The sequence below is a fragment of the Pristiophorus japonicus genome, chromosome 7, assembly GCF_044704955.1.
Source record: "Pristiophorus japonicus isolate sPriJap1 chromosome 7, sPriJap1.hap1, whole genome shotgun sequence".
NCBI lineage: Eukaryota > Metazoa > Chordata > Chondrichthyes > Pristiophoridae > Pristiophorus > Pristiophorus japonicus.
Window position 1 is genome coordinate 218,720,244 of NC_091983.1, and position 23,775 is coordinate 218,744,018.

Genomic DNA, 23,775 nt, shown 5'->3' on the forward strand with positions numbered 1-23,775 from the left:
GGGCTGCAGGAGGATATCAATCTACTGGTCAGGTGGGCAGAACAGTGGCAAATGGAATTTAATTCAGAGAAGTGAGAGGTAATGCACTTTGGGAGGGCTAATAAGGAAAGGGTATACACATTAAGTGGTAGGCCACTTAATAGTGTAGATGAACAAAGGGACCTTGGAGTGCTTGTCCACAGATCCCTGAAAGTAGCAGGCCAGGTGGATAAGGTAGTTAAGAAGGCATACAGAATTCTTGCCCTTATTGGCCGAGGCATAGAACACAAGAGCAGGGAGGTTATGCTTAAATTGTATAATACACTGGTTAGGCCACAGCTCTACTGCGTACAGTTCTGGTCGCCGTATTATAGGAAGGATGTGATTGCATTAGAGAGGGTGCAGAGGAGATTCACGAGGTTGCTGCCTGGAATGGAGATTCTTGGTTATGAGGACAGATTGGATAGGCTGGGTTTGTTCTCATTGGAATAGAGGAGGCTGAGAGGAGACCTCATTGAGGTGTATAAAATTTTGAGGGGCCTGGACATAGTGGATAGCAAGAGCCTATTTTTCTTGGTGGAGGAGTCAATTACGAGGGGGCATAATTTTAAGGTGGTTGGTGGGAGGTTCAGAGGAGATTTGAGGGAAGGCTTCTTCACGCAGAGGGTTGTGGGAGTCTGGCACTCACTGCCTGGAAGGGTGATGGATGCAGAAACCCTCACCACATTTAAAAGGTGCTTGGATGGGCATTCGAAATGCCATTGGCTGCAGGGTTATGGACCGAGAGCTGGTAATTGGGATTAGACTGGATAACCTCTTCTTGGCTGGTGCAGATACGATGGTAGGTACTGCAGGGAATCGAATACGGCCAGGGTGATCTCCTGGACTAGTTTTGATCGCCTGGATGGGTGGGAGAGAAATTTTCCTTGGTTTTTTTCCCCAGTTGGCCTGGGCTTTTAACTTTTTTTGCCTCTCCCAGATCACATGGCTCCAGAGTGTAGAATGTTTCGGTGCAAGGAGTGTCGCCGTTTTGTGGGGCGGATTGGTTGGGCTGGATACTCTTTACCTTTCCGCCATTGTTCATTGCTCATAGGTTTATATGTAACCTTCAGGGCTGCTGACCGAGGGCCATGTGGCTCTTTGTCGGCCGGCGCAGACACGATGGGCCAAAATGGCCTCCTTCTGCACTATAGATTTTTAGGTTTCTATATTCTAGCTTTCTAGTTCGAAAGACTAACATTCCATTAGCCCTTTTGATTATTTTTGCATCGAACTACTACATTTTAATGAACTGTGAACATCGACCCCTGAATCTCTTTGGAACTCCACTGTTCCCAGCTTTTCACCATTTAAAAGTACTTTTAATCTATCCTTTCTTGGTCCAAAATGGATGACGTCACACTTACTTGTGTTGAAATCCATCTGCCACAATTTTTCCCACTCACTTAATATATTAATGTCTGTTTGTAATTTTATGCTACCCACGAGACTATTGACGATACCAGCAACCTTTGTGTCATTGACAAACTTGGATATATAGCTCTCTACTGTGTTATATCAGTCATTAAGAAATATGGTGAATAGTTGAGGCCCCACAAAGATTCTTGTGGGACACTGTAATGTATGTATACCTGGGTTTACCAGGGAGAGTGACCGTCGGAGGTCATTGGGCCACAGACACACACGTGCAGCCCTTGTATATAAAGAAAGCTTCCATGTTTAATCCTCACTTTGAGAGCTAATAAAATAGAGTCAGGTCGCACCTGATTGAGTTCACGGTACTAAGCCTATTGAATTATTGCATACGCAACATTTGGCGACAAGGCACAACATGAACTTTCACGCACACAAAAAAATGAGCACCGTTGGAATCCTGGAGCGATTCGTGGAGGCAGAAGACTGGGAGGATTTTACAGATCTCCTCGACCAGTACTTCGTGGCCAACAAGATGGATGAAGACGCTGACGCAGTTAGGCGCTGGGCAGTTTTCCTTATGGTTTGTGGTCCAAAAATCTATGGCCTCATAAAGAATCTGCTCTCACCCGCACGTCCAACGTGCTCTGATTCAGGACCATCTCAAACCTAAAGAAGGGCATCATTATCTCGAGATATCACTTTTACAAGCATGTTCATTCTGAGGGCCAGGACGTGGCGGAATTAGTTGCCGACCTGAGACGCCTCGCTGGGCCATGTAAGTTTGGAACCGCGTTGGAAGACATGCTGCGCGATGTCTTTGTAATAGACATAAGCCACAAGATGATCCTGTGGAAGCTGCTGGCTGCGGAGACGCTGGATCTGAGCAGGGCCATCACGATCGCCCAGGCTTGCCTGACCACGGTCGATAGTACAAAGCAGATATCCTCACAGAGTCGGAACTCCACGGCAAGTACTGTGCACCAGATTGTGTCATCGGTTGGCAGAGCTTCACCTGGCAGGGCCTATCCGATTGTGTTTCCGAAACCTGTAGCTGCTCGAAGTCCGCCATTGGGCACGAATCTGATTTCACCCTCTTGGCATTTTGGGGGCAATCATCGGCCTCATCAGTGCCATTTCAGGCAGTATATTTGTAGAGGCTGTGAGAAAATGGGGCACCTTCAGCGGATGTGTCAACAAGCGTGCTGCGACACACCACGTGGATGATGATGACCGATTCTGAGCGGATCCGGCAATGCAACCCGAGATACCCGAGGAGGAAGTATATAGTGTATAGTTCCTGACAAAGATCCAACCGATAATGATTGAAGTAAAATTGAACGACGTGCCGGTATCGATGGAATTAGACACTGGTGCGAGCCAGTCGATTATGAGCCAGAGGAATTTCAAAAAGCTGTGGGATACCAATGCCATGAAACCCAAGCTGAGTCCAGTAAATGCTAAATTGCGTACCTACACCAAAGAGCTCATACTAGTGATTGGCAGTGCAGTAGTCAAGGTGTCGTACGATGTGGTGGTTCATGATCTATCGCTGTGGATCATAAGAACATAAGAATTAGGAACAGGAGTAGGCCATCTAGCCCCTCAAGCCTGCTCCGCCATTCATCAAGATCATGGCTGATCTGGCCGTGGACTCAGCTCCACTTACCCGCCCGCTCCCCATAACCCTTAATTCCCTTATTGGTTAAAAATCTATCTATCTGTGACTTGAATACATTCAATGAGCTAGCCTCAACTGCTTCCTTGGGCAGAGAATTCCACAGATTCACAACCCTCTGGGAGAAGAAATTCCTTCTCAACTCGGTTTTAAATTGGCTCCCCTGTATTTTGAGGCTGTGCCCCCTAGTTCTAGTCTCCCCGACCGGTGGAAACAACCTCTCTGCCTCTATCTTGTCTATCCCTTTCATTATTTTAAATGTTTCTATAAGATCACCCCTCATCCTTCTGAACTCCAACGAGTAAAGACCCAGTCTACTCAATTTATCATCATAAGGTAACCCCCTCATCTCCGGAATCAGCCTAGTGAATCCTCTCTGTACCCCCTCCAAAGCTAGTATATCCTTCCTTAAGTAAGGTGACCAAAACTGCACGCAGTACTCCAGGTGCGGCCTCACCAATACCCTGTACAGTTGTAGCAGGACCTCCCTGCTTTTGTACTCCATCCATCTTGCAATGAAGGCCAACATTCCATTCGCCTTCCTGATTACCTGCTGCACCTGCAAACTAACTTTTTGGGATTCATGCACAAGGACCCCCAGGTCCCTCTGCACCGCAGCATGTTGTAATTTCTCCCCATTCAAATAATATTCCCTTTTACTGTTTTTTTTTCCAAGGTGGATGACCTCACATTTTTCGACATTGTATTCCATCTGCCAAACCTTAGCCCATTCGCTTAACCTATCGAAATCTCTTTGCAGCCTCTCTGAGTCCTCTACACAACCCGCTTTCCCACTAATCTTTGTGTCATCTGCAAATTTTGTTACACTACTCTACAGCGTTGGATCATTCCAGGCAATGGTCCAACGCTGTTCAGCAGGAGTTGACTCGAAAAAATAAAGTAGAACTGGAACAATATTAAAGCTTTGTCATCAAGTGCTGAGAAAATTTCCCTCACTATTTGAACTGGCAACTTCACGGGAGCCAAGGTGCAGATGCACCTGGACTCGGATGCATGACCCGTCCATCACAAAGCCTGGGCGGTCCCGTACATGATGAGGGAGATGGTCGAATTCGAATTGGACAAATTCCAACGTGAAGGGGTCATTTCACCGGTCGAATTTAACGAATGGACTAGTCCCAATTGTTCCTGTGCTGAAGAGTGATGGCACTGTCAGGTTTGTGGAGACTACAAGGTTACGATCAACTGAGTTTCGAAACAGGATCAATACCCATTACCAAAGGCTGATGACCTGTTTGCGATGCTAGCCGGGGGAAAGTCGTTCACCAAATTGGATCTGGTGTCGGCCTATATGACACAGGAGCTTGTCAAATCGTCGAATAAACTTACGTGCATCAATACGCATAAAGGGCTGTTCATTTACAGCAGGTGTCCTTTCGGAATTCGCTCGGCTGAAGCCATATTTCAGAGCAACATGGAGAGTTTACTGAATTCCATCCCTAGAACCATGGTGTTCCAAGACGACATTCTGGTCACAGGTCGTGACACTGCCGAACACCTGCACAACCTGGAAGAGGTTCTACGTCATCTGGACAAAGTGGGGCTCAGGCTGAAATGTTCAAAGTGCGTCTTTATGGCACTGGAAGTCAAATTCCTGGGAAGGAAGATTGCTGCAGACGGCATCAAGCCTTCGGACTCGAAAAGAGAGGCCATCAAAAATGCACCCAGACCCCAGAATGTGATGGAGCTGCGTTCGTTACTTAGTCTTCTCAACTACTTCGGTAATTTCTTCCCTAAATTGAGCACATTGTTAGAGCCACTGCACATGCTGCTCAGAAAAGGCTACATCTGGGTTTGGGGTGTGTCTCAAGACAGGGCCTTCGAGAAGGCTAGAAATCTGCTTTGTTCCAACAAATTAGTAATACATTATGACCGTGCAAGCGTTTAGTATTGGCCTGTGACGCCTCATCACATGAGTCGGACAAACTACAATCCGTTGCGTACGCGTCAAGAAGCATGTCTAAAGCGGAAAGAGCCTACGGCATGGTGGAAAAAGAAGCTTTAGCCTGCATATATGGGAGGGGATCACATAGAAACATATAAAATTCAGATGGGATTGGACAGGTTAGATGCAGGAAGAATGTTCCCAATGTTGGGGAAGTCCAGAACCAGGGGTCACAGTCTAAGGATAAGGGGTAAGCCATTTAGGACCGAGATGAGGAGAAACTTCTTCACTCAGAGAGTGGTGAACCTGTGGAATTTTCTACCACAGAAAGTTGTTGAGGCCAGTTCGTTAGATATATTCAAAAGGGAGTTAGATGTGGCCCTTATGGCTAAAGGGATCAAGGGGTATGGAGAGAAAGCAGGAATGGGGCACTGAAGTTGCATGACCAGCCATGATCATATTGAACAGTGGTGCAGGCTCGAAGGGCTGAATGGCCTACTCCTGCACCTACTTTCTATGATTCTATGTTAAAAAGATGCACCAGTATCTATTTGGGCTTCGTTTCGAGCTTGAAACCGATCACAAGCCGCTCATATCTTTGTTTTCAGAGCATAGAGGTATCAATACCAACATGTTGTTCCGCATCCAGAGGTGGGCGCTGATATTATCTGTCTATGATTATGTCATTCTCCATAGACCTGGCACCGAGAATTGTGCCGATGCATTGAGCCGTTTACCGTTGCCCACGCCGGAGGTGGGAATGCCACAGCCCGCAGACCTACTGTTGGTCATGGATGCCTTTGAGAGTGAAATGTCGCCTGTCACTGCTCAACAAGTTAGGACCTGGACCAGCCAGGATCCGATCTTAGCGGTTGTAAAACGTTACGTCCTTAGTGGTGATTGGTCGGCCATTCCCAGGGAAGTGTGTGATGAGACCAAACCTTACAACCGTCGCAAAGACGAACTATCCATTCAATCTGATTGTTTGCTACGGGGTAATCGTGTTGTTATGCCCAAGGAAGGCAGGGAGAGATTTGTACGGGATTTACACAGTACCCACCCTGGTATTGTGATGATGAAGCCCATTGCCAGGTCTCACGTTTGGTGGCCTGGCATTGACTCTGATTTGGAGTCATGTGTGCATCAGTGCAACACTTGCATGCAGTTAAGCAATGCACCAGTGGAATCTCCGCTAAGTCTGTGGTCGTGGCTATTCAAACCATGGTCGAGGGTCCACATCGACTATGTGGGTCCTTTCCTGGGCAAAATGTTTTTGGTGGTGGTGGATGCATATTCCAAATGGATAGATTGTGTAATCATGTCATCCAGCACATCCACAGTCACCATTGAGAGCCTTCGTGCCATGTTCGCCACTCATGGTCTGCCCGACATCGTTGTGAGCGACAACGGATCGTGCTTCATGAGTTTGGAGTTTCAAGAGTTTATGAGACTCAATGGTATCAAGCACGTAAGGTCAGCACTATTCAAACCCGCGTCCAATGGTCAAGCGGAACAGGCCGTCCAAACCATCAAGCAGAGTCTGAAACGCATAACTCACGGTTCTTTGCAGACTCGCTTGTCACTTATACTGCTTAGTAACAGGACGAGACCCCACTCGCTTACCGGGGTCCCCCTGCTGAACTGTTGATGAAAAGAGGTCTCAAGACCAGGCTCTCGCTTGTCCACCCTGATCTTAACGATCACACCGAAAACAGACGTCAACATCAGCAGTGGTATCATGATCGCACTGCCATGTCACACAACATAGAAACATAGAAACATAGAAAATAGGTGCAGGAGCAGGCCATTCAGCCCTTTTAGCCTGCACCGCCATTCAATGAGTTCATGGCTGAACATGAAACTTCAGTACCCCCTTCCTGCTTTCTCGCCATAACCCTTGATCCCCCGAGTAGTAAGGACTTCATCTAACTCCCTTTTGAATATATTTAGTGAATTGGCCTCAACTACTTTCTGTGGTAGAGAATTCCACAGGTTCACCACTCTCTGGTTGAAGAAGTTTCTCCTCATCTCGGTCCTAAATGGCTTACCCCTTATCCTCAGACTGTGACCCCTGGTTCTGGACTTCCCCAACATTGGGAACATTCTTCCTGCATCGAACCTGTCTAAACCCGTCAGAATTTTAAACGTTTCTATGAGGTCCCCTCTCATTCTTCTGAACTCCAGTGAATACAAGCCCAGTTGATCCAGTCTTTCTTGATAGGTCAGTCCCGCCATCCCGCGAATCAGTCTGGTGAATCTTCGCTGCACTCCATCAATAGCAAGAATGTCCTTCCTCAAGTTAGGAGACCAAAACTGTACACAATACTCCAGGTGTGGCCTCACCAAGGCCCTGTACAACTGTAGCAACACCTCCCTGCCCCTGTATTCAAATCCCCTCGCTATGAAGGCCAACATGCCATTTGCTTTCTTAACCGCCTGCTGTACCTGCATGCTAACCTTCAATGACTGATGTACCATGACACCCAGGTCTCGTTGCACCTTCCCTTTTCCTAATCTGTCACCATTCAGATAATAGTCTGTCTCTCTGTTTTTACCACCAAAGTGGATAACCTCACATTAATCCACATTATACTTCATCTGCCATGCATTTGCCCACTCACCTAACCTATCCAAGTCACTCTGCAGCCTAATAGCATCCTCCTCGCAGCTCACACTGCCACCCAACTTAGTGTCATCCGCAAATTTGGAGATACTGCATTTAATCCCCTCGTCTAAATCATTAATGTACAATGTAAACAGCTGGGGCCCCAGCACAGAACCTTGCGGCACCCCACTAGTCACTGCCTGCCATTCTGAAAAGTACCCGTTTACTCCTACTCTTTGCTTCCTGTCTGACAACCAGTTCTCAATCCACGTCAGCACACTACCCCCAATCCCATGTGCTTTAACTTTGCACATTAATCTCTTGTGTGGGACCTTGTCGAAAGCCTTCTGAAAGTCCAAGTATACCACATCAACTGGTTCTCCTTTGTCCACTTTACTGGAAACATCCTCAAAAAATTCCAGAAGATTTGTCAAGCATGATTTCCCTTTCACAAATCCATGCTGACTTGGACCTATCATGTCACCATTTTCCAGATGCACTGCTATGACATCCTTAATAATTGATTCCATCATTTTACCCACTACTGAGGTCAGGCTGACCGGTCTATAATTCCCTGTTTTCTCTCTCCCTCCTTTTTTAAAAAGTGGGGTTACATTGGCTACCCTCCACTCCACAGGAACTGATCCAGAGTCAATGGAATGTTGGAAAATGACTGTCAATGCATCCGCTATTTCCAAGGCCACCTCCTTAAGTACTCTGGGATGCAGTCCATCAGGCCCTGGGGATTTATCGGCCTTCAATCCCATCAATTTCCCCAACACAATTTCTCGACTAATAAAGATTTCCCTCAGTTCCCCCTCCTTACTAGACCCTCTGACCCCTTTTATATCCGGAGGGTTGTTTGTATCCTCCTTAGTGAATACCGAACCAAAGTACTTGTTCAATTGGTCTGCCATTTCTTTGTTCCCCGTTATGACTTCCCCTGATTCTGACTGCAGGGGACCTACGTTTGTCTTTACTAACCTTTTTCTCTTTATATACCTATAGAAACTTTTGCAATCCACCTTAATGTTCCCTGCAAGCTTCTTCTCGTACTCCATTTTCCCTGCCCTAATCAAACCCTTTGTCCTCCTCTGCTGAGTTCTAAATTTCTCCCAGTCCCCAGGTTCGCTGCTATTTCTGGCCAATTTGTATGCCACTTCCTTGGCTTTAATACTATCCCTGATTTCCCTAGATAGCCACGGTTGAGCCACCTTCCCTTTTTTATTTTTACGCCAGACTGGAATGTACAATTGTTGTAATTCATCCATGCGGTCTCTAAATGTCTGCCATTGCCCATCCACAGTCAACCCCCTAAGTATCATTCGCCAATCTATCCTAGCCAATTCACGCCTCATACCTTCAAAGTTACCCTTCTTTAAGTTCTGGACCATGGTCTCTGAATTTACTGTTTCATTCTCCATCCTAATGCAGAATTCCACCATATTATGGTCACTCTTCCCCAAGGGGCCTCGCACAATGAGATTGCTAATTAATGATCATGTGTATGTGCTAAATTATGGTCAAGGCCCCAAGTGGGTCACTGACATTGTTACGGCCAAGGAGGGTAACAGGGTGCTTATTGTCAGGCTCACTAATGGGAAAACATGCAGGAGGCACATTGATCAGATGAAATTGCAACACACAGACAAACCGGAACAGCTTGAAGAAGACACCATCAATGACCAACTGAATCATATTAAGCCATCAGAAGACCCTGCAGTTGTCAATGAATCTGGACCTTCAATCACCGACATGGACACTGCCACTCCCATTAGATCGGCTACCCAGCCTCAAGTCATGAATGACTCGGAGAGCTCACCCAGATCTAGAATTGAACTGAGACAATCAACTAGGGAGCGGAAAGCCCCGGACCGTCTCAATTTGTAAATAGGACTGATACCAAGATCTGGGGGGGGAGGGGGGGGGTGGGGAATGATGTAACGTATGTATGTCTGGATTTACCTTCCACCAGGGGGAGCGACCGTCATAGGTCATTGGGCCACAGATACACATGTGCAGCCCTTGTATATAAAGAAAACCTCTATGTTTAATCCTCACTTTGAGAGCTAATAAAGTAGAGTCAGGTCGCACCTGATTGAGTTCACGGTATTAAGCCAATTGAGTCATTGCAGACGCAACAGACACTACAAGTCACCTCCATCCAATTCGAGTAAATACCCATTATCCTTACTCTCTGTTTTCTACCACCTAACCAATCTCCTAACTAGGTCAATAATTTGCCTTCAATTCTATGAGCTTTAATTTTAGCTAACCTTATCGAATGCGTTCTGGGAAACCAGATAAACTACATCATAGAATCATCGAAATTTACCGCACGGAAGGAGGCCATTTCGGCCCATCATGATTCAGTTAAGCATGGTTTTATGAAAGGGAAATTATGTTTGATAAATTTTCTGTCATTCTTTGAGGATGTAACGAGCAGGGTCGATAAAGGGGAACCAGTGGCTGTGGTGTATTTGGATTTTCAGAAGGCATTCGATAAGGTACCACATAAGAGGTTACTGCACAAGATAAAAACTCATGGGATTGGGGGTAATATATTAGCATGGATAGAGGATTGGCTAACTAATAGAAAACAGAGAGTCGGAATAAATGGGCCATTTTCTGGTTGGCAAACAGTGACTAGTGGGGTGCCGCAGGGATCAGTGCTGGGACACCAATTATTTACAATCTATATTAATGACTTGGATGAAGAGACCGAGTGTAATGTAGCCAAGTGTGCTGATGATACAAAGATGGGTGGGAAAGCAAATTGTGAGGAGGACACAAAACATCTGCAAAGGGATACAGACATGCTAATTGGGTGGACAAAAATTTGGCAGATGGTATATAAGGTGGGAAAATGTGAGGTTATCCACTTTGGCGGAAATAATAGAAAAGCAAATTATTATTTAAATGGAGAAAGATTGCAAAGTGCTGCAGTACAGCAGGACCTGGGGGTACTTGTGCATGAAACACAAAAGGTTAGTATGCAGGTACAGCAAGTGATCAGGAAGGCCAATGGAATCTTGGCCTTTATTGCAAAGGGGGTGGAGTATAAAAGCAGGGAAGTCTTGCTACAGTTATACAGGGTATTGGTGAGGCCACACCTGGAATACTGCATGCAGATTTGGTTTCAATCCAGTGTCCTTGATTAATCCATGTTTTTCCAAATGAAGCTTTATCCTGACCCTCAGAATTTTCTCCAATAATTTTCCCACCACTGAGGTTAGGCTGAGTGGCCTGTAATTACTTGGTCTATCCCTTTCTCTCTTTTTAAACAAAGGTACAACATTAGTAGTCCTCCAGTCTTCTGGCACCGTATCTGTAGCCAGAGAGCATTGGAAAATGATAGTCAGAGCCTCTGCTATTTCCTCTTTTGCTTCTCTTAACAGCCTGGGATACATTTCATCCGGGTTTGTGGATTTATCTACTTTTAAAGCTGCCAAGCCCCTTAATTTTTCCTCTCACTATGTTTATCTTGTCTAATATTTCACACTCCTCCTCCCTCATTGCAAAGTCTGCATCGCCCCTCTCTTTTGTGAAAATGGATGCAAAGTATTCATATCGAATCCTACCCACATCTTCCGCCTCCACACACAGATTTCCTTTATGGTCTCGAATAGGCCCCACTCTTTCTCTAGTTATCGTCTTGCTCTTAATGTATTTATAAAACAACTTTGGGTTTTCCCTGATTTTACTTGCCAACATTCTTTCATGCTCTCGCTTTATTTTCCTGATATCTTTTTTAATTGCACCCCTGCACTTCTTATACTCCTTTAGAGTTTCTGCAGTGTTGAGTTCCTGGTATCTGTCATAAGCTTCCCTTTTTTTCTTTATCTTACCCTGTATGTCCTTGAAATCCAGGGGGCTCTAGCTTTGTTAGCCCCACCATTTTTTTTTAAAGGGAACATACTTGTTCTGTACTTTCAGGATCTCCTCCTTGAATGCCTCCCTCTGCTCTGACTCTGATTTATCATCAAGTAGCCGTTTCCAGTCCACTTTGGCCAATTCCCTTCTCGGCTCAGCAAAATTGGCTTTACCCCAAGTGAGAACGTTTTTTTTTGGTCCTCTTTTGTCCTTTTCCATAACTACCTTAAATCTTACTGAATTATGATCGCTACCACTGATACCCTTTCCATCTGCCCCTCTTCATTCCCCAAAACCAAGTCCAGAATCGCCCCTTCCCTTGATGGGCCTGTTGCAGACTGGCTAAAGAAGTTCTCCTGTACTTTTTCCCAGTTAATATTAGGGTAGTTGAAATCCTTCACTATCACAGCTCTATAGTTTTTGCACTTCGCAGCAATTTGTCCACATATTTGTTCTTCTATCTCCCTTGATTGCTTGGGGGTTTATAGTACATTCCCAGTAGTGTTATTTCCCCTTTTTTGTTCTTTAATTCAACCCATATGGCCTCGTTTGATGATCCCTCTAACATACCATCCTTTCTCACAGCTGTAATTGTTTCAAATAATGCAACCTACCCTCCTTTTTTACCCCCCTCTCTATCCCATCTGAAAACCCTGGAACCAGGAATGTTGAGCTGCCATGCCTTGCCCTTCTTTCAGCCATGTCTCAGTAATAGTTATAATATCATCCTCCCAAGTGTCAATCTGTGCTCTCAGCTCAACTACCTCATTTCCTATACTTCTTGCGTTGAAGTATATACCATTTAGTATTGCCAAACTTCTCTGTTGTCTATTTTCCAGCCCTTGTTTCTGCTGTTTTCCAAGTTCACTTTCTACTTCTACTTCTACTTCTCTGCTGCCCAATTCCAGCTTTACTTCTCTCCCCACTGAATCTATTCTCCGGTTTCCATCCCCCGGCCAAGCTTGTTTAAACCTTCCCCAACAGCACGAGCAAAACCTCCCGTGAGGATATTGGTCCCAGCTCTGTTGAGGTGCAACCCATTCGGCTTGTACAGATCTCACCTTCCCCAGAAATGGTCCCAATGCCTCAGGATTCTAAAGCCCTCCCTCCTGTACCATCTCTCCAGCCACATATTCATCTTCTCTATCCTCTTATTTCTGTACTCACTGGCATGTGGCACTGGCAGTAATCCGGAGATTACTACCTTTGAGGTCCTGCTTTTTAATCTCTCTCCTAGCTCCTTAAACTCTGCCTGCAGGACCTCATCCCTCTTTCTACCTGTCATTGATACTGATATGGACCACGACCTCTAGCTGTTCTCCCGTGCAGCTGCTCTTTAACATCCTTGATCCTGGCACTAGGGAGGCAACATACCATTCTGGAGTCACGTCTGCGGCCACAGAACGCCTGTCTGCTCCCCTGACTATTGAATCCCCTACCACTATTCCTGTTCCATTCTTCTTCCTCCCACACTGTGCACCCGTGGTGCCATGGGCTTGGCTCTGGCTGCACTCCCCAGAGGTAACATCGCCCTCATCAGTACTCAGAACGGAATACTGGTTGGAGAGCGAGATGGACTCGCGAGACACCTGCACAACCTGCCTAGGCCTCCTCTTCTGTCTGGTGGTCACCCACCTTCTCTCTGCCTGCACATTCTTAAGCTGCAAGGTGACCGCCTCCTGAAACGTACTATCCACAAAATTCTCAGTCTTGCGGATGCACCGCAATGACTCCAGCCGCCGCTGAAGCTCCAAAACGCGGAGCTCGAGTTGCTGCAGCTGGATTCATCTCCAGCAATACATGGTTGTCCAGGCTGCATGAAACGCCCGGGACTTTCCAAATGCCACAGGATATGCACTCCACGGGACTGAGTTGCCCATCTATGCCTCTAGTTAATAGGCTTGGAACTATCGAGCAGAAATAAACTCTAAAACTTAATAAAACACACCAGCTGATTTAATTAATGAAGTTTTTTAGATTAGAAATATCACTATATATGTTTACTTTTTAAAATTAATTTTAATCTTCTCCAAATTCCCACTCTTTCCAAATTCCCAAATAAACCAGTCTGCTCTGTGCAGACCACTCTCTGCTCTGAAAAACTGTTGACTTTTATACTCTGTGGAGCTACACCCAATTTACAAGTGTTGACTCAGCTCCCCTATTCTCTGTGATTAACACCTATTCAAGACAAACACTTACAGCTGACTGACAGTTCACTGTCACTGACAGGCAACTTCTGTTAACTACAGTTTTAAAGTTCTAGGTTTAAATCAAAACGTTAAACAAGATTTCATTATGTTCAGCTTCTACTTACCCAATACTTACCAGAAATTCCCACTCTTTCTCAATTCCCAAATAAACGACTTTGTTAAGTCCACTCCGTTTAAGATCACTCTGTGCAGACCACAGGCATAGACATTTCCCTGTCTACTACTTTAGTTACTTCCTCAAAAAAAGCAACTAGATTAATTAGACATGACCTACCCTTTACAAATCCATGTTGGCTCTCTCTAATCAGCTCAAATTTATCTAAGTGCTCCCTCATAAGAAGATAAGAAATAAGAATAGGAGTGGGCCATATGGCCCCTCGAGCCTGCTCCACCATTCAATAAGATCATGGCTGATCTGATCATGGACTCAGTTCCACTTCCCCACCCACTCCCCATAACCCCTTATCCCCTTATTGTTTAAGAAACTGTCTATTTCTGCCTTAAATTTATTCAATGTCCCAACTTCCACAGCTCTCTGAGGCAGCGAATTCCGCAGATTTACAACCCTCTGAGAGAAGAAATTTCTCCTCATCTCTGTTTTAAATGGGCGGCCCCTTATTCTCAGATCATGCCCTCTAGCTCTAGTCTCCCCCATCAGTGGAAACATCCTCTCTGCATCCACCTTGTCAAGCCCCCTCAAAATCTTATACGTTTCGATAAGATCACCTCTTATTCTTCTGAATTCCAATGAGTAGAGGTCCAACCTACTCAACCTTTCCTCATAAGTCAACCCCCTCATCCCCGGAATCAACCTAGTGAACCTGTGGACCGATGGATGTGGTGTATTTAGATTTCCAAAAAGGCATTCGATAAGGTGCCACACAAAAAGGTTACTGCAGAAGATAAAGGTATGCGGAGTCAGAGGAAATGTATTAGCATGGATCGAGAATTGGCTGACTAACAAAGCAGAGAGTCGGGATAAATGGGTCCTTTTCGGGTTGGAAATCAGTGGTTAGTGGTGTGCCACAGGGATCGGTGCTGGGACCACAACTGTTTACAATATACATAGATGATCTGGAAGAGGGGACAGAGTGTAGTGTAACAAAATTTGCAGATGACACAAAGATTAGTGGGAAAGCGGGTTGTGTAGAGGACACAGAGAGGCTGCAAAGAGATTTAAATAGGTTAAGCGTATGGGCTAAGGTTTGGCAGATGGAATACAATGTCGTAAAATGTGAGGTCATCCACCTTGGGAAAAAAAAACAGTAAAAGGGAATATTATTTGAATGGGGAGAAATTACAACATGCTGTGGTGCAGAGGGACCTGGGGATCCTTGTGCATGAATCCCAAAAAGTTAGTTTGCAGGTGCAGCAGGTAATCAGGAAGGCGAATGGAATGTTGGCCTTCATTGCGAGAGGGATGGAGTACAAAAGCAGGGAGGTCCTGCTGCAACTGAACAGGGTATTGGTGAGGCCGCACCTGGAGTACTGCGTGCAGTTTTGGTCACCTTACTTAAGGAAGGATATACTAGCCTTGGAGGGGGTACAGAGACGATTCACGAGGCTGATTCCGGAGATGAGGGGGTTACCTTATGATGATAGATTGAGTAGACTGGGTCTTTACTCGTTGGAGTTCAGAAGGATGAGGGGTGATCTTATAGAAACATTTAAAATAATGAAAGGAATAGACAAGATAGAGGCAGAGAGGTTGTTTCCACTGGTCGGGGAGACTAGAACTAGGGGGCACAGCCTCAAAATACGGGGGAGCCAATTTAAAACCGAGTTGAGAAGGAATTTCTTCTCCCAGAGGGTTGTGAATCTGTGGAATTCTCTTCCAAGGAAGCAGTTGAGACTAGCTCATTGAATGTATTCAAATCACAGATAGATAGATTTTTAACCAATAAGGGAATTAAGGGTTATGGGGAGCGGGCGGGTAAGTGGAGCTGAGTCCACGGCCAGATCAGCCATGATCTTGTTGAATGGCGGAGCAGGCTCGAGGGGCTAGATGGCCTACTCCTGTTCCTAATTCTTATGTTCTTATGTATGTTCTTATGTTCTCTGAACTGCCTCCAAAGCAAGTATATCCTTTTGTAAATATGGAAACCAAAACTACATGCAGTATTCCAGGTGTGGCCTCACCAATACCTTATATAGCTGTAGCAAGACTTCCCTGCTTTTATTCTCCATCCCCTTTGCAATAAAGGCCAAGATACCATTGGCCTTCCTGATCACTTGCTGTACCTGCATACTATCCTTTTGTGTTTCATGCACAAGTACCCCCAGGTCCCGCTGTACTGTGGCACTTTGCAATCTTTCTCCATTTAAATAATAACTTGCTCTTTGATTTTTTTTCTGCCAAAGTGCATGACCTCACACTTTCCGACATTATACTCCATCTGCCAAATTTTTTCCCACTCACTTAGCCTGTCTATGTCCTTCTGCAGATGTTTTGTGTCCTCCTCACATATTGCTTTTCCTCCCATCTTTGTATTGTCACAAAAATTGGCTACGTTACACTCGATCCTTTCTTCCAAGTCGGTAATATAGATTATAAATAGTTGGGGTCCCAGCACTGATCCATGCGGCACCCCACAGAATAATCCATTTATCCGGACTCTATGTTCTCTATTAGTTAGCCAATCCTCTATCCATGCTAATATATTACCCCCAACCCCGTGAACTTTTATCTTGTGCAGTAACCTTTTATGTGGCACCTTGTCAAATGCCTTCTGGAAGTCCAAATACACCACATCCACTTGTTCCCCTTTATCCATCCTGTTTGTTACATCCTCAAAGAATTCCAGCAAATTTGTCAAACATGATGTCCCCTTCATAAATCCATGCTGACTCTGCCTGACCGAATTTTACTTTTCCAAATGTCCTGCTACTGCTTCTTTAATAATGGACTCCAACATTTTCCCAACGACAGATGTTAGACTAACTGGTCTATAGTTTCCTGCTTTTTGTCTGCCTCCTTTTTTAAATAGGGGCGTTAAATTTGCAGTTTTCCAATCTGCTGGGCCCTCCCCAGAATCCAGGGAATTTTGGTAAATTACCACCAATGCATCCACAATCCCTGCCGCTACTTCTCTTAAGACCCTGGGATGCAAGCCATCAGGTCCAGGGGATTTATCTGCCTTTAGTCCCTCACTCTGTCCTTAATTATAGATTCCAATAACTGGGACCTTCTGATCTGAAAGGTGGGTAGTGAGACAGCAGGTCATTAACCGCCAGCCTATCAGTGCATCGGACTTCCCGCTCTCATAACTCTCAATTCGAATTGCCTGCTCCCATCAGGGTCTTCCTTCAGCTGCGAAGGTGAGATTATTGGTGCTGCTCCGTCTACACGAACAGCGGGCATGCTTTGTTTTGTAGATTACCCAGCAAGTAAAAGCTCCATAACATACTCGCCTCCCCATTCTTTATCCTTCTCCCTTGGGCAGCCACTTTACTACTATTATTCAGAAGATGATGTATAAATGCAAGTTGTTGGTGTTAATTGCTACCAGGTGGCACCTGGTAGAATGTGTACATGTGTTTGTGTGCTACACCTGTGAGTGAGCGTGTGTGTAGACACCAGGTAAGGACAAGATCTGACTTGGTTGTGATGTTTGGCTGCTGTTGCCCACTTTGGTAGCAAAGTGATTTGCCACCCGTGAAATTGTAGCTCAGGAGGAGCCAGTGCCTTCAGAAAAGGGAATCAGAAAATTGGGCAGCGGAAAACAAGCAGATGCATTTTTGGCATCGTGGAACACATGCAACTGGAGGTAACAGTCAGTCATTCAAGATTTTACTGGAAGACAGTGACCATTTATCTGTTACATTGAATGCATTTTTGTAGGGAGGTGATTCCTAACTGGATTGCTTTTCATTATTGCATCACAGGTGAACATGTCTCCTAACCTGTCATCAAAACACGCACCTCTCAACAAGAACATCTATCAACAGGTCAGTCGGCAAAATTTGAGAAGTAGAACGACTCTGTTCGGTTTTTCAGGGGAGATACACTGGGCCGTAATGTGTGGCCCCTGCGTGTGCGTACAAGGTGTGCACGCTCCCGTAAGGGCCGCGCAAGTTCCGGGTTTTCTCGCGCGAAGCGCATGCGCAAAAAAACTGAACTTATGATCTGTCACCTGTCCCTGGGAAAAGGGCATTCACAGGCGGAGAGTTGGGCTATTTGCCCAACTTCTGCCCAGTGAAGGCTCGTGAAATTCTTACGCCTGGTAATGCCTGCTTTTACAAGAGTTTAAAAAAACATAAAAATAACATTTTATCAATCATTTATACATTAAAAACCCTCTGCAATAAGCTAAGTTTATTTTTTAGCCCCGTTAAAACATATACATTTTATTTTTCAAAAAATTAAATTTTTGTTTTAAAAATTTAACTAAATGCCACTTTAATCAATTTTAAATATGTAATGGTGTTGTATATGCTGACTATGGAAGTACTCTATGTGTAGTCACTGTGAGATTGTATAAGATGGAGACTTGTTTACCTGATGTATTATTAGTAAGGTTCACACCATGTACATACATGCTGGCACCACTAGAGGGTGCAACTGGTGGAGACTGGGGGTTTCCTGCCCTGGTGGCAGGGTCCTGTATAAAAGGCTGCGCACCATGCTTGCATAGCACTCTGGAGTTTGGAATATAGGACCAAGGTCACTACGGTTCAAATACAACACATTGCCTTGTGGAGTCATTCATAAGTACACTATAGACATAACAACTGCCGACGAAAATAAGAACTTTCACATGATTATGGCTAGCTTTGGCACACTAAAAGACTTTGCAGAGGGTGATGATTGGGATGCCTTCACAGAAAGTTCGAGCAATATTTCGTGGCAAACGACCTGGCAGGGGACACGGACGCATCGGCGGAGAAACGCAAGGCTATACTGCTGACCAGTTGTGGGCCCGAGGTCTACCGCCTCGTCAGGGACTTGCTGGCACCCACAAAGGCCAAAGATAAGACATACAACGAGCTGACTGAACTAATTCGCGACCAACTTAAACCAAAGGAGAGCATCCTCACGACCAGGCACAGATTCTACACGCATTGTAGACCTGAGGGCCAGGAGATTGCAAAATATGCTGCCGACCTCAGGAGACTTGCAGCACCGTTTGAGTTTGGCACACCTCAACGAAGCATTGCGAGACATCTTCGTTATAGGAATTGGCCACGAGGGCCTCCTTCACAAGCTACTATCTGTCGACACCACAGTCAACCTGCAGAAAGCCCATCGGCATCACAGGCATCACTTGCAGCGCCAAGCAAATCATTCAGCCTGTGGACTCAAACCTGGCAAGTACTGTACACAGAATGATGCCTTTCACAGGCAAGACTGTAGAACATGGCTCTGCCCAGGGCAGAGAGCACAGACCTCAGGGTTCCAGAATTCAGAGTCCGCCGAGGGGTGCTAATCGAGTAGCACCATGCTGGTGTTGCGGAGAAAACCATAGGGCTCAACCAGTGTCTGTTTGCGGAGTACGTATGCAAAGCCTGTAATACGAAGGGCCACCTCCAGCGCATGTGTAAAAGAAATACGACTCACCGTGTAGCAGAGGAGTCGGTAGATGACTTTGAATCCAGCAGGAAGTATGATGATTTGGCCAGAGAGGCAGCTCAGCCCCAAGAAGAAGTGTATGGAGTGTATACCTACACCACCGATTATCCTCCAGTGAAGATGGAAGTCGAGATGAACGGCGTTCCAGTCTTCATGGAAGTGGACACGGGAGTGAGCCAGTCAGTGATGAGCCAGATTGCCTTCGAGAGGCTGTGGACATAAAACGACCCCAGCTGATTCCAGTGCAGGAAAAGTTCCGCACCTACACCAAGGAGCCGATCCCAGTCCTTGGTAGTGCAGATGTAAGTGTAATCCATAATGGCCTGATGCATAAGTTATCTCTGTGGATTGTTGCAGGTGATGGTCCAACGCTACTCGGAAGAAGGTGGATGGGGAAGATCCAGTGGAAATGGGAAGATCTTTTCACTACAACAATCGACGCCCCCCGTGCTCAGAGCAAAACCTCACCTTCGCTTGGGCAAGGCACCAGAGAACAGACCAGCGCAGCACCTGAGGCACAGACCGTCCATCACAACTGCGTGGCAATGATACCTTCCCGGCTCCAGTGGCAGGACTCCTGGCGAGGAAGATCGAATTCACAAGTACCTTCCCAGCGTTTGTGGCAGAATCATGGGAGAGAAGGATCAAGACAGTCGACCTCGAAGACCGAGGCAAGATGGCGTTCTTGTTGCAGCGAGGAGCAGCGTGGTTGAAAAGAAAGATGGCCGCGGCAATATCATGAGGTGCAACGCTGTGGGGTATAACAAAGGATCTGATTGGGTTAAAGCCAGCAGGGTTCTCTTAAAGGAGACCTGCAACCAACTGAACTTAAAGAGACATTGTATGCATGGCAATCAATGTAACAAACCGATTAAGATTGTGAACAGAATGTTATTGCGAGATGGCGGCACTGTAAAGAATAGAATGTTGTTGTGAGATGTTGGTACCAGTCCTAATATAAAGAACCAAATGTTGTTGCGAGATGTCGGCAATAGACTGTCCCCTAGAGCAGCAATCGAGCGAATTTGGGAGGTCTATCCCACGCTGCAGGCACCCGATGGCACCATTTGCCACGGACCTGTGCCAATACGTGCAGTCGGCCGCCGCTGCCCACCACCCGGGTGGAGATGGCGCAGCCCCCAGACCCAGTCGCTACCTCGGCCATGTCCGGGAGTGAAAGGTCAGGACCAACGAGTTCCCCAAACGGGACCTGGAACAGCCAGGTTCCCAACACCATGAGTGAGCAAGCAAAAGACTCTGCAGCCCTCAAAGGAGGACACAGAGGCCACACACATCTGTGGCTCTGCCCACCACTAGGCAAAGGCAAAGGCCCTGAGCCCTGACTCGGTGAGCGAACCAAGCCCTCCCTGCTAGCAGGGGGCGCAGCACCGCCATCAGATGACTAGGACCCCGTCCGGTTGCTCTAGAACTAGCGTCCTCGCATACCTGTACTGCTACCTCAGTAATGACCATGATGAAACCATGAATGCAATCTACCCAATCCTGGCCCGACCGTAAAACGTAACGAATGTAAGTCACGGAACCTAGGTGCCACGATGCAAACTGAAAAAATATATTTTCCTCCTTTCTTTGAAATTGCACTGTGTCTGATCCTGTATGTTAATGGAACGGGCCAGCTGCATGATCTCGCTGTTGGGGTGGGAGGATGGTGGGGGAGGGAAATGAATGTATGTAGCCATGGACACACACACATCGATCACACCCAGAACCCACTGGAACCTCCACCGCATCATTGAACCATCCAATCTGATAACCACTACCCAACGTTGTGGCAAAAGGACTTAGGGGCTAACAGGGAGAGGGCCAAGCCAAAGCACAGCCAAGGTGCAAGGGCTATTGGGACTTAAGTCTGGGGAGAGCTAAGCCAGAGCACATAGTGCAAAGGTAATTGGCACAAAGGACTTGGGGGGAGAGTGATGTTGTATATGCTGACTGTGGATGTGCTCTATGTGTAGTCACTGTGAGATTGTATAAGATGGAGCCTTGTTTATCTGAAGGACTATCAATGAGGTTCACACGGTGTACATACATGCTGGCGCCCCTAGAAGGTGCAACTGTTGGAGACCGGGGGTTTCCTGCCCTGGTGGCAGGGTCCTGTATAAAAGGCTGCACACCATGCATGCACAGCACTCTGAGTTTGGAATAAAGGACCAAGGTCACTACAGTTCAAGTACAACACATTGCCTTGTGGAGTCATTCATAAGTACACTATAGACATAACAATGGGAATTCCCTTCTTTTATTGGTTGGGCTGGCCCACGTGATCCATGGGACGTTTGCGAACCGCATGCGCCTCTGAGACGTGGGCCTCTACCTGCGGGTACCCGGAGAGGCCCAGGACCGTGAGTTTCTGTACTTCCCGCACCACCAGGTACGCAGGCATTTTATTTGTAGATCAGAGACATTTCCCTGCGGGAAGCCTCCAACCGCAAATTCAGAGCCAATATCCTGAGTTTGAATTCAGCCCAGTCTGATGGGATGAAAGTCTCCTCTCTGCCTGACATTTTTAAGATTCCTGCATGAAGTACATGGTGGTTTCAGTCCAGTTCCTATTGGTTACGATTCCACAATACAAATCTACCTGTAATTCACAAAAAGAGAAACATCAGTCTCACCCAAGGAAACCACAAAAACACCATTGTGGGGAATGGAAATGTCACATTAGTGCAGTGTTGTCCAATACATTAGTCACAAGCCACATGTGGCTAATTGGGAATGTAAATGTGACTAATTATGTTTTGATTAGTAAATAAAAATTGAGTAATTGATGCTGCCATTGGGAATTTTTGATCTCAGTACACATATTCTCACAGTGCATGCTTGTGTACTTTAACCCTTTTGTGCATTTGTTAGTAAAATGACAAGATGAAAAGGAGAGTGTGCAAGTGTTATTTGATCGTTGTTTGTGCTTTACTCCTTGGTTAATGCTTATTGGTTATCTGATAAAATGGAATGTTACACAGGTGAATGAGTGGAAACACCAGCAACATTATATAGAAAAGGGAGCTGTGATCGTGGTCAGCTCAACCAATCGGAATAACAGCTCCAGGCCAGAAGAAGACAGCAAGTCCAACCTATAATGAGGTGTTCCAACAGGGCATGTCATGGCAAAGAGCACGTATCATCCAACCACGTTCTGGATGGAGAACAGGGGCGGGTTGGCAGGTCTCGCTGTCTGAGTCAACATACTCAGCATTCGCTCCGATGAACATAAGAACATAAGAAATAGGAACAGGAGTAGGCTTATTGGCCCCTCGAGCCTGCTCCGCCATTCAATAAGATCATGGCTGATCTGATCATGGACTTAGCTCTACTTCCCCATTCACTCCCCATAACCCCTTATCCCCTTATCGTTTAAGAAACTGTCTATCTCTGTCCTAAATTCATTCAATGTCCCAGCTTCCACAGCTCTCTGAGGCAGCGAATTCCACAGATTTACAACCCTCTGAGAGAAGAAATTCTTCCTCATCTCTGTTTTAAATGGGCGGCCCCTTATTCTAAAATCATGCCCTCTAGTTCTAGTCTCCCCAATCAATGGAAACATCCTCTCTGCATCCACCTTGTCAAGCCCCCTCATAATCTTATACGTTTCGATAAGATCACCTCTTATTCTTCTGAATTCCAATGAGTAGAGGCCCAACCTACTCAACCTTTCCTCATAAGTCAACCCCCTCATCCCCGGAATCAACCGAGTGAACCTTCTCTGAACTGCCTCCAAAGCAAGTATATCCTTGAGTAAATATGGAAACCAAAACTGCACGCAGTATTCCAGGTGTGGCCTCACTAATACCCTGTATAACTGTAGCAAGACCTCCTTACTTTTATACTCCATTCCCTTTGCAATAAAGGCCAAGATACCATTGGCCTTCCTGATCACTTGCTGCACCTGCTTACTATCCTTTTGTGTTTCATGCACAAGTACCCCCAAAGTCAAAGTACTGCCTGTAACTATTGGACAAAACCTAGAAGCTGCACTGAGGTGTGCTGTCTGATAAATTCATGCCATAATTCCAAACCTTGGTGAACGAGAAAGACTGCAAAGTTTTGCACTGAATGGTAGTAGATGTATGTGAAATAAATATACAGGTGAAGTACATTTACCTGTAGTGTATATAAGGCGTTTTCTATTAAAATTAGTGCATGTGGCTAAAAGGGTGTTGCTGTGGTCACGCCTGGCATGGACTTGATGGGCTGAATGGCTTCCTTCTGTGCTGTAATGACTCTATGACTTTAATAATGACTCTATGTGACTATGGACAACACTGCATTAGTGCAATAAGGAGCACTCTTTACATTCTTTACGCTGCCTTGACCTGCTTGGGTGTATGGAGAGATGAAGAATTTTAATTCTCTGGAGTGTCCATCCCCAAGGCTCTTAGATTAGTACAAAAGCAAAATACTGCGGATGCTGGAATCTGAAATAAAAACAGAAAATGCTGGGAGTACTCAGCAGGTCAGGCAGCATCTGTGGAGAGAGAGAAATCGAGTTAACATTTCAGGTCGATGACCCTTCGCCAG

The 23,775-nt window shown here is 45.8% G+C and overlaps 1 protein-coding gene across 2 annotated transcripts in view; it reads left to right on the forward strand.

Moving 5' to 3' along the window:
• The window catches only part of LOC139267456 (probable tubulin polyglutamylase ttll-15), a 196,611-nt gene that overhangs the window by 151,809 nt on the left and 21,027 nt on the right, over positions 1–23,775 (forward strand). For both annotated transcript variants that reach the window (XM_070885808.1, XM_070885807.1), the window contains one exon: positions 17,553–17,615. In XM_070885808.1, the coding sequence (XP_070741909.1) occupies positions 17,553–17,615 (63 nt within the window). The remainder of the gene's footprint in view (positions 1–17,552; positions 17,616–23,775) is intronic.